Below are 12,482 nucleotides of genomic sequence, written 5' to 3' on the forward strand. Positions count from 1 at the left end.
CTGTGTGAATGTAAAAATGTGAACTAAAGGAATAGTTCACCTAAAAATGAAAATTCTGTCATCATTTACTCACCCTCATGCCGTTTCAAACCTGTATGACTTTCTGTCTTCTGTGGAGTACAAAAGAAGATCTTTTGAAGAATGGTACTCTTTCCTTTTATCTTCTGTGTTCTTCTAACTCTTCTATTCATGTTTCCATGCTCTATGAATGCAGTCTCTCTCTCCGAGCGGTTCCCCTCCTGAGATGCTGAGTGGTACATTCCTATCTACTACTCTCTGCTGCTCTGCCTCTCGGTCCACCAGACAGCCGAGTGCTCGCTGCACGCTGCACTGCTCCACAGCATCACTGGCCGTGTGTGTGTCTCTAACCCTCCAGTGCTGCTTGTCTAGATGTTCAGGATGTGTGGTGGGTGGCCTGTGCTGTAAACGAACAACAACACTCCGGTACTCCCACTGCAAGACTCCTGGTCAGACTCGGCAGCGGCTTTGGGATGTCTTCCCCAGGATCTGCCAGCGGCAGCAAGAGGAATTCTTGTAAGTAGCATCTCTCTTTCTTTTACTGCTGATGCCTGAAGTATCTTCTGACCTGCAGTGCTTCAGTGACTCCGCATGGGTTGTTTACAGATGTGCATGCTGGAACAGAGCAGCTGTTGATCAGGATTTCAGATAACAGTTGTTTACTGGACCCAAATGGAGGTTGGAAATTGTGGGTGGAGTGATATAATGTCTCATTATTTTGGATGTTTGTTAATCACTCAATGGCTTTGTAATAATATGAACGAAAGAAAGTGAGACACAGATTTTTCCTGTACTCAGCAATGTGTTTTTAGCTCTAAATCAGAGGTTCTTTGCAATTGTTTTTGCTTCCGGATCCAGATTTTACACTGGACTTCAAGTGGCGAGCCATCATTAATATTTAATTTTTATTTTACCTTTATTTAACCAGGAAGTCTCATTGAGATTAAAATCTCTTTTACAAGAGAGACCTGGCCAAGGTAGCAACCATACAGTAAGACAATATTTTAAAATACAACAAATACACATTAAAACAATATTTAAACATAATATCCTCTCAACAAAAACAATCACAAGCCTCCATTACCAATCTCCTTATGATGCTTTTAAATTCACCAATAGACACAAATTTATCAAGTTTTAGATCATTTTGCAAATTATTCCATGCCCAGGGTGCATAATACGAAAATGCAGTTTTCCCCAGTTCTGTACAAACTCGAGGTACGTTAAAAAGCAAACACTTGGAAGAGCGTAGCTGGTAACTGCCCGAACGAAGACAAAGAAGGGTACAGAGATAAGCTGGAAGTTTACCTAACATTGCTTTATAGATAAAAATGTACCAGTTTTCTGTTTTCTGCGTATGGTTAGTGATGTCCAACCCACCATATCATATAGAATGCAATGATGAGTAAGGGATTTTGCATTTGTAATAAAATGTAATGAAGCATGGTACACTGAATCAAGGCTCGTTAAGATGGAGGAGGCTGCATGCATGTATACTATATCACCATAATCAAGCACAGTTAGGAAGGTGGCTTCTACAAGTTTCTTTTTGACATTAAAAGTAAAATTATATTTATTTCTAAAATAAAAACCAAGCTTCACTTTGAGCTTCCTGATTAGATTGATTATATGTACATTGAATAAAAGCTTATCATCAATCAAAATGCCTAAATACTTGTAAGAAGACTTGTTCAATAATTTTACCATCAAATGTAAAAATACTAAGATTATCAAGTACTTGTGACTGAGCTTTTGACAAAGCCATAAACTTTGTTTTCTGAGAATTTAAAACTAATTTTAAGCTCACCAGAGCACCTTCCAATGACTGAAAAGCAGTCTGAAGCTCTTTCACCGCCTGTGTTATAGATGGAGCAAGTGTAGAAATAATAGTACCATCAGCATAAAAGTGTTTTTTTGCTTGAATATCCTTACCTAAATCATTTATATAAATAGAAAACAAATAGGTCCCAAAATGGAACCCTGGGGAACCCCTTTAGATATATCAAGAAAATCTGATCTAAATATATATATAAATATAATATAAATATAGTTTACCATGCAAAAATAAACAAATGTGTCCTTAAAATCAAACGATGAAATGTATTCACATTACCATGATCTGAAATATGCCAAATTATTGTATGCATATTATTGCACGTCTGAAATTTAGATGTTTTCACGCTCCTGGCAGCCAATAATTCATTGCCCAAAACACTGTAGTTGGCAAAAACTGTGTTAATCTTCTTTTAAGTAAGGGAATGTCATGAAACCTCTCATTATTGTCATCTGCCCAATTTGGCTACCTTCTACCAAATTAAGATGAATTTGCATCAAAATACAACAGAATTTGATTGGACGCACAACCTTTGGCACCACCAAAGGTGTTGCTTACTCCTTTGTCGTCAACAATGATGGGAAGTATTTTGTCCATCTTTTAAATGTCGATTAGCCTATTTATTTTAGTTATGACAACAATGTATGATTATATGATTGCATTTCTTTATTACCATTTAGCATTGTTTGTATTTTTTACCAGTTGAGAAGCGCTGCTCTAAAGCACTGTCGCTAGAGTCTCCAAGTCGCAGCTTTCTAGCTTTGTCCAGTGCTATTTTTTACAAGAAAAAGATTTGTGAATATTTCATTGCGTGTGAAGATGTTTGTGCGGTGGCGAGTGGAATAATAGCAGCATGTATGAGTCAGTGTGAAAGCTGTGTGAGGGAGAATCCTCAGGGGACGAACTTGAGTACTGAGTATTGATGAAACGCAGAGACACTGTGATATCGCACACACATACATAAAAAAAAACCTTACATCTCTATTTGCCTTTTTTCCACTGCCTTTGGGTATGTTTGGCTTTCATGTTGATTAGTAGTGCAGGAGAGCTCTCTAAGTCTCGTTATTATGACGACCCCGCCCATCCCCCCATCCATCTCTCCTCCTCAAGATGTGATTTACAGTCAAGGCTCTCTCAGACCCTGGAAACCTCATCTTTAATTACTCAAACCCACTGCTCTCAACGACCCTCAAACCACTTTGGTTTCCAGTCAGCATCAGAGGTGATTGTTATTTGATCTCTTCAGTGTTTGGACACAAAGTAGTTTAGCTAAAGCAAGTGTTAATCCATTCATTTGGATCTTAAAGACATAGTTAACCAAAAAATACAAATTCAGCCATTTACTCAGCATCGTGTTACTTCAGACATGTATGATTTTCTTTTTAACAACCTCGTATTTCACAGTAGATCTGTCTTTAACGGTTTATACATTGTTGGTAAAAATCAATTGCCCATGACGAAAATGAATGGGATTTTTATTTCCATTTGATGTCATTGACATCAAATCTGCTACACAACACATCTTGATGCATCATGTTTGAATGTATGGAACCAAGGGAATAGACGAAGAGCTGAATGAAGATGAATAATATGAAGAATGAAGATTTACATAGAATACTGATTTAAATTTGGTCTGTTCATCACATAAAATATTGTATAGCTTCAGAAGAATTGGAATATAGCACATGTCATACTGATAACTTTTATGGTGCTCTTTTGGTCCTTTCGGAAGCTTGATAGCCCCAGTCCTCATTCACTTTTATTGTACGAAAAACAGCAGTTTGGACATTCTGCTAAACTTCTCCTTTTATTTTACACTGAAGAAAGTAAGTCATACAGGTTGGAACAACATTAGGGTGGGTAAATAATGACAAAATCTAAATTCAGAGGTAATTGTTTCCTAAGTGAGAACTACTGTTGAACAGTCTTCGGTTGGATTTACACACAGCAGTTTTTGCTGACAGCTAAAGCCAGCCAGTCAGTGAGATAACAGAGGTGCTGATTAAAGACTATTGAGTAGTATTCAACAGAGAGCAAGGCTCTAATCTCACTGTCTTCTCGTTTGTCTCTTCACTGCTTCATTTGACTTTATGCGTGCCGGGGTTACTTGCTTTTACATTAAATATTAACATTGTTTAAATTAGCATGCAACAGAAATGATTAGTGTCTTTGTATCAAGTTAATTTGTTAGTGTGCTGGTTGCTCTGTGTTCAAAAACTGCAATTATTTCATAAGGATGACATGGATTGGATTTGGAGGCGTGTGTGTGTGTGTGTTCTTTGAGGTTGAACAAAAGCAGTGAGGTAAAAGCTTGTTTACAGACATGTTTTTGACAGAAAGATGAAAAGTCCAGGTCAAAGTGTCAAAGTTTTCCTTCATAAACAATATATATATATATGTGATTGTCATGTTTACTATGACTTTTTGACTGTAATGTGACTGAATAAATAGAGAACTTGCACATCTATGGCCCTTATATCTTTATTGAGCACAAATACCGTCTCTGGCCTAGTATATAATTTTATGAGTCACACACTTTGTTCAGTGTTTTGTATGTCTTGATTGACTCTAGATCACTAAGGTCGCAGAGCAGATCTGACTCACATTATTCATCGGTGGGTTGCCAGATCCTCTCAGATTATTATGCCGCTACGGTTATAATCAACAAATCTGTCTATGTTGCATATGTGCAACACAACACAACAAAACCAGAACACTCAATATAATAAACAAACCTGTCTTGGAAATTTTGCAATGTTTCAAAATGCTAACTACAATAGCATTTAGTATATTGTAACCTAGCATAACTAAACTAGCATAGCAGTGTAATGCATCACTATGAACTACCTACTATTACACGTTATGCACAGATACACATTTTAAACAGCAGAATGCTACATTTGTCACATGACCTTATCTTGTTGCATGTTTAATTCAGTAAATGACATCCAGTTATTTTCTCAGAAAAAAATGTTTTTTTTTGCCTTTTTAAACCAAATTTTGTGGAAAAATGTCTTAATGCTGCAATCTAATGATAATAAAGTCAAACATTGTCAAATAATAACAATCAAATAACGAGTCAAGAAGGATGTGATAAATATAATATCATTGGTTCATTCATAACACTGAAACCAGACTGCAGCAGTCAGTTTCTGAGATAAAAATAAATAAAATCCCATTCATTTTCTTCATAGGGGGAATTGATTTATTTTTTTTACAATAACTGTTAAAGACATACCTACTGTGACCTCCAATGCTGTTAATCGATAGTATATGCTTTTGTTGAAGCCATCAGCCTGCATTATTTCAACAGATTTTTAAAATAATCGTGTTTAACAGCAGAGTTACCAGTGAAACCACATTACCCATGATTCTGCAGAGAATCTCCACCAATCAGAGAACTGAAACAAGTAAATCGCACAAAAATAACTCTTTAGCCTGTCCATGAAGCACTACAAATGTTATAAAGGAGTCTTCATATACTCTCAAACTACGTGTGTTTCTGCATGTTTTAGAATAAACATCAAATCTATTTTTCTATATGCATATTAGCTCTCCTTATTAGCTCTCAAGTTAATTGTTCTTTACATTTAAACAAGTTAATTGTTTACATTTACATTTAATTGTTGTTTAAGTTGTCCTTGTTCTTTACATGAAGGGAGGTTAAATTTTAAACTTTACAGCATTGCTACAGAAGCAATCGTGATGGGAATACAGCGTTCAGTGTCATGCTGCATTACACATGTACAGTAAACAGTCGAGGGAGTTTGGCACAGCAGCGTGCTCACATTCACAGAGCACCTGGTTAAACAGGTGCTCAGACGGAAAACAGCCTTGTGCTGCTCAAACTACTTAACCTCAGTGTGAGCAGTGAAGTGTGCTGACGGCGCTGGAGGTTGAAGGGGTATGTAAACATTTGGGAATAATGGACGTGGAAGCTCAGAACGAGAGCTGGAAGTAAAGGAGAGTACACAAAAGGAGGACTCGCTCAGAGGGAATTATTATATGTGTGTGAGTGTGTGAGTGTGCAGAAGACACACGTAGATGTCTAGACATAACAGTTGAACTGGGACCGACCCATATTCCATATGCAGCTTTATACTGTATGTAGGGAGAAAATAGAACTGTAATGTAAATGTGAATGAAAATGCTGTGCTGAGTTACATTTTGTTTCTGTGATTAAATAATATGAGCTCTTTGGAGATATGTGTTAACAACAAACAAGTTGATTACAAGTCAAGTATTGCAAGTCAGAGTATGTCAGTAAGCCTTTTCTATAAGCAAGAATTTTCACTCAGTCAATCTGCAGTTCTTTTCGCTTGATCCGAACAGACAAATCACACACAGAAACTGAATTTCTGAGACAAACTTTGTGTTATCAAGCCCTTCAGCCTCTGTATATTTAGTCAAATTGAGTCAAGCTCATAAGGTGGCCTCCAAATCTTACAAATAAATTATATTTTAAAAAAAAATCATTTATTCGTTCGTCAATTTGTTTGTTTTAGCTTTTTAAATAAAAATATTATTTTTATGAAAAGATTATTTTTTATTTTAAGTTTATCATATGATATCATATCATCATCATATTATTACTAAATCATATATTATTATTATTATGTATTATTGTTATTATTATTAGTAGTAGTAGTAGTATTTGTTTAGTTTGATACAATTTATTAACTTTATTTCGTTTTATTATATATTTTTATTATAATTAATTATTTAATTGACATTATTGTTATTATATATATATATTACATTTATTATACTGTTATTGTGGAACCATATGCATATACCGTGCTATTTGTTGAAACACATTTGAAGACAGTAAAACAGTGCAGTTGTTACCTTAAAGAGCTATTTCTACATGAGCAGACCCGATATACTCATGCCAAAGTTCTTTTTTGTTCTTCACTTATAGGGTTAAAAAGGCGTTCAAACTACCTTCGCAGTGGTATATTGTTAGCGAACATCCCGACATCCTGTGGCATTTAGATGAATATGTTCAAATGTGCTGTGCACTTTCCACTCATTAACAAAAATAAACACAACAAGATGATAGCAGCATCTAATCATAGTGATGTGGATAGGTTCGCACCAGCTCTGCAATTTGCCTCTCCAGTCAAGTCACATTATGTTTATTTAAATAGCACTTTATAACAATAGATTGCTTTAAAGCAAGCAGTTTACAGTATTAAACATGAAAAACAGTCATTTTAAACAAAATCAGGCTAATACTTTGTGCATTTTTGCACCGCCAACAACACACATTAGTCACGTTCCTGAATAAATTAGTGTTTTTGAACTAATCGGTTGAATGAATGATTCAATGACTCACTTGTATACTCAGTAGCAGCATCCACAATCACATACTGTCTGAGTATGTACTTAATTTGAATAAGATCTTACTTCCCAACCATTAAAATATATATGTTCTATATAGTATGAATCTGTAGTATGAATATAGTTTGGGTCACATTGTCATTATGTGACTTACAGCATCAGTTGTGTCGCTTCAATGCTATTCACAAGTCCTCTCACATGGCCTTGTGTCCATTGGACATGCACTTCAAAATCCCGCTGGGAGCAAGAATACTGTGAATTTGGACATACTACTCTTTTGACGTACTGTTTTCACCTAATACATTGTAGGGAAGTAAATTTATTTGAACAATTTTTTTTTTTTTCTGAGCAAATCATTGTATGAGTCGATTACTCACTCATAAAGACAGTCACTTGTTGCCCCCTACTGGATAACAGTGTAACCTGCAGAAAATTTCACTGATAAATCCCCATCACTAATACACAGATTGACAGCTTTTCTCAACATGCAAAAACATACAACACACACTGGAAAGTCCCTGACTTCATGATTGATTTTTTTTAATGGTTGTTATGTTATTTGTCACCATTTAAGTCCATTTGGAGCCCTGCCACATTTTCAGCAACTAATTTTAGATTCAGTGGTGTTTGAGTAATGCTCACAACACACACTGGAAAGTCCCTGACTTCATGATTGATTTTTTTTAATGGTTGTTATTTATGTTATTTGTCACCATTTTAGTCCATTTGGAGCCCTGCCACATTTTCAGCAACTAATTTTAGATTCAGTGGTGTTTGAGTAATGCTTAAGGACTTTTCATAACAGTAACAGTGTACTTGCATTTTAATGCACTGCACTATTTACTTTCTTCCTGTCACTGATCTGAAGGGATTATGGGTTCAGTTCGTAATGCCTTTCTAATTAAAGGCCACTCAAAATGGTTTGTGCCACAATGGTTCTCTCCATGTTGTGGCCCCTCAAGATGCAGCAAAATCCCTGTCAGCCCAGTGGCAAATATAAACTGACACCCGAGTCACCAACATCTCCGAGCCTGTCATTCTCAAAGACGTGCTTGTATTTCCATTTCTGACATGTTTCCCTGTCATCCATCCCACTAACACTATGTCTAATGGAACAAGACTGGAGCACGTCTGGAAGAGGACAGCAAGAAGCCATTTTATCCCGATTAAATCAATGCTTATGATGTATATACTGCATTACTCCATAATAAAGTAAGTCTAGGCTTCAAGGCCCTTTTGATTTACTAGTAAGCCTATACAATTTAGTGACCTTTATAATGTTACAAAAGATTTCTGTTTCTATAAATGCTGACTTTCTATTCATCAAAAAAACAGAAAAAACAAAATCCTCAGAAAATATTAAGCAGCACAACTGTTTTCAACATTGATAATAATATGTGCTTCTCGAGCACGAAATCAGCATATTAGAATAATTTCTGAAGGACTTGTCACATCTTCAGGCATGGATGAAGAAGTCAAAGGTCACTATTTAACACACCTCACATTGAATTTGACCTTAGATCATGAGAGAAACACACGTAGCACTGTGAGAATATATTTGACATTTGTGAGCTAAACTGTGAATGTAAATGTAATACAAAATTTGTATGATGACAGGGTTGGAGGACTTCTGTTAAAGGGTTACTTGGAGACCCACTCCTTCTTTCTTTGCATTGCATCATTGACTCTCATTCAGCCACACAGCTCTTCCACTCGTGTGCACAAATACACTGCCTTTCCTATCTAGACGGCCTCATTAATAAGACAGCAACTAAACATAATAGGTTCAAATGGTCAGCACTGGACTTTAATTAACATTTTACATTACACTTTTTCATTCTCAATCTTTTCCTCATTGTTTCCATTTAAATGGCAGTTGTTTTGACTGAGTGAGCAGTTTAATGGATTCCTGTAGGCTGTTTCATGTGTCGTTTGTTAGAAGTATGTTAAGTTATGGCACTGGACTTTATAGATACAGTATAATGAATAGTGGCATTTTCAGTGGGCAGGAAGTCTGCGCATTCTCATACTTAAGAGAACAACAGCCTGAGGAATCAAAGTCTTTACCTTTACACACTAATGGTCATTCTGAAAACCCTGCATTATTTGCTTTTTACAGTAATAGTTCACACAAAAATCTAAATTAGGTCATCATTTAACCCTGTAAACCCTACCAACTGTATACAATCTTCTGTCATCTGATTGATAGTTTATACTTTTTAGCAAACACTTTTTAACCTTTTAGTATAAGAGTAAAAATGTCCCCCTTCATTTTTTATTTTTTTTTGCTGTCAAATCTGATTTTTATCAAATAAAAGTAAGAATAACTTTTATATTGTTAGTGATATTTCAATATAAACATTTACTGGACTGAAGCAATGTCAGTTTATGTGATTATCCATACATCATTTTTAGAAAAGTCATGTTAAAATGTGAGTATCAAATATGAGGATTTTGAGGAATGTTTATTTGATTTCATCTCTCAGTCATTACTGTATTGCATTATATGTTTTGCCCTCAACAATTACAAAACTAAGCATTTAAATCTCATCTTACCAAAACATATTATTGGGAGATACAGTGATGACTGATATCTATATGCATTTTATGTATGTAGTCTGTTATATTGTTAAAAAGATCTCACTAATTTACATTAGAAGCTATCAGAATTTCATCTTACTTTTTGGCCATATAAATATCAGCAGCTGCACCAAATTATACATTTTTGCTCAGTTTGGGCCTCAAATAGTATATCATACAATATAAACCATAAAATGTATTATGATAAACTGATGTATTATGATACTCATGCAAAAAAACAAAACAAAAAACATTTTGTCTAAAATTTCAATAAATTTTTTTAAATATGAAAATGAAACATTAATTCTGACTATAATTTCATATGTCAGGCTTTACAGAGTTAAATCACCCTTGAGTACCCCTGCAAATCGGCATGACTTTATTTCTTCCACAAAACTTTCCCTACATGCTAGCCCTGCTATTTTATGGATGAAAGCACTCCAATATTCTCAGACCTGGAGAGAAGTGACAGAAAGAGGGTGTCTGATCAATTTAAGGGAACTCTCTACGATTAGAGCCTTCTTATCTAATCATCTGCTTGTCCGGCTGCCTAGTCCTTTCAGACAGGCTATCATTGCACCGTCAGACTACTTCAGAATCTATCATATCATATTTCAGGGTTAAAGTGGTATTTATACCTTTATCAATACTAAGACGCATGGTAGAATGCAGACAACTGTAACTGATACCCACTGTGAGACATGCACCTGATTTAGCCAGCAGATGCTAGCAGAAGTCCAGCAAATCTGATAGTAGGGGTTATTATTGACAGTTTTAAAGAAAAGTGTGATTTTTCTGGCTTTTATTCCATGTGTTTTTTATATACTGTATATACTTTGATGTGTATACTAAAAGTTGACTTTATTTCAAATGTAAATGCTTTCTCTTTTGGGTAAATAAAAATATTTAGCTAAGTTATAAATAATTACAGCAAGTCATGGTTCATCTGTGCCTTAACATTGGCACGTTATATTGTAAAAAAATATATAATAATATTTTGGTGTTAATAATAATAATGCATTTGTGTATGAGTATTACATTTTTGTATTAATTTGCAAATGAAAACTTTACTTAAGGAAGCCCACAGCACAAAGACATTATCTTGTACAATCTTCAGTTCTTTGTAACCGTCTTAATTTGCATCGGCTCATTAGCTTATGGTGACCTTGGTAAACTGGGATTGTTGCATCTTCCTCTAACAATCACCCTGGGAAATGTGTGGTTGGCATGAGGATGGCACATATTTAACATAACACCATTTTACCTCTATCAAAGGGCAAAGCTCATCTACATGTCCGTTTCCGTCAACTCAAATTAACATTAGATGTACAGATCTGGAGGGTTTAGAAAGCACAACCCTGAGGAACATACCTGCTGAAATGTGAGAATCTATTTTTGTCCTAGTGTCTTCCACCCCGTTCATTCTCTTTCTCATGCTTGTGGCCTTTCATGCGTAAGATGGCCTTTATTCAGGAGCTATAGTTTGGGGTCATAGCACAAGAAAACGTCTCAGGTTACGTATGTAACCCTAGTTCCTCGAGGGAACGAGACGCTGCGTCGGAAACGCTAGGGGAACGCCTTCTGCGACCCATGCTCTGACTTGCTCGCCTTGAAAACAAAGAAAACACACAGAGAGGCATTCAGACATTACATACAGTAATATTTACCAACAGAGTGGAACAATGACCATCTACCCGTATCTTATTTTATATATAGTTATTATATTTTATCATTGTATGTTATACATACATATGTGTGTGCATTTCAAAATTCCTATATATAAGAAAAGGTATAAACTGCATCATCCATAACCCAAGGACACACATATTTAAATTATTGTGGGTACATAGTTTGCCTATTAAAAAATAGTTTTAATCAATATGAAAAGCTTTATTGGGATTTTTTCTTCCAGACTTTTACGTTCTGTACCAGAGAGAGTTGCCTTTAATGAACAGGATCACAAAAACTGCAAGACAAAAAGAGGATTATTAAAATGTCTCCACTTTTTCACAGCGGTTTTGTACTGAAATTGTCAACACTGGCAGAATAAATTCAAAGGAACCGATCATATGGCAAGTGGTTTTAACATGTAATCTATAAACAGTACCAGTATCTATTTTCATGCTACTAGTACTTATTTTTTTTAGATACTAGTGCCTTTTCCATTAAGTACTAGTACTTATTCTCCACATAAACCCTAAACACGTTTTGTCACAAAAGCCAGTATTGTCCACTGTCAAGGCATCGCAAGTTTATGTTTTACAGCAGAAACCGACAAGCACCCTTGTTGTTTGTGAACACAACCTGATAAGTCAGTTTTAGCTAATCAGTGCGCAGTTTTCAGGTCAGGTGACAAGGCTGCTAGTCACTTCGAAAATACGCGCTAAAGCTGAGAGGAGTTTCTTATAAAGGAGTTTCATCAAAGCTGACTAAAAGTGATCGAGGATGGATAATTTCGACGAACTTGATGAACCATGATATCTTCTTCGGGGCGTAAAAGAAAAACAAAACTTTTTCACGGAACCTTGCTAAAGCAGCATATTACAGTGGTGAGGGAAAAGCTCCCTGTATTGCATGTAATCACAAGAACAAAGTTTGTCAGGAGTCTACATTGTCAGCTGAGGAAATTACAAAGATTAACCGAGTGGTATCTGCTTTTGCCAAAAAACAACAGTTGGAGATATCTGCTTTGCAAAAAAAAAAAAAA

At 35.5% G+C, this 12,482-nt stretch overlaps 1 protein-coding gene across 1 annotated transcript in view; it reads left to right on the plus strand.

The window, feature by feature from the left end:
- The first annotated feature begins 240 nt into the window (after positions 1-240).
- Positions 241-12,482, plus strand: part of LOC107731565 (dysbindin-like) — a 39,368-nt gene continuing 27,126 nt past the window's right edge. Inside the window, exon 1 of the mRNA XM_016542681.1 lies at positions 241-534. Coding sequence (XP_016398167.1) covers positions 492-534 — 43 coding nt within the window. The 5' untranslated portion in view covers positions 241-491. The remainder of the gene's footprint in view (positions 535-12,482) is intronic.

This window comes from Sinocyclocheilus rhinocerous, unplaced genomic scaffold (assembly GCF_001515625.1).
Source record: "Sinocyclocheilus rhinocerous isolate Xijiao unplaced genomic scaffold, SAMN03320098_v1.1 scaffold429, whole genome shotgun sequence".
Lineage (NCBI taxonomy): Eukaryota > Metazoa > Chordata > Actinopteri > Cypriniformes > Cyprinidae > Sinocyclocheilus > Sinocyclocheilus rhinocerous.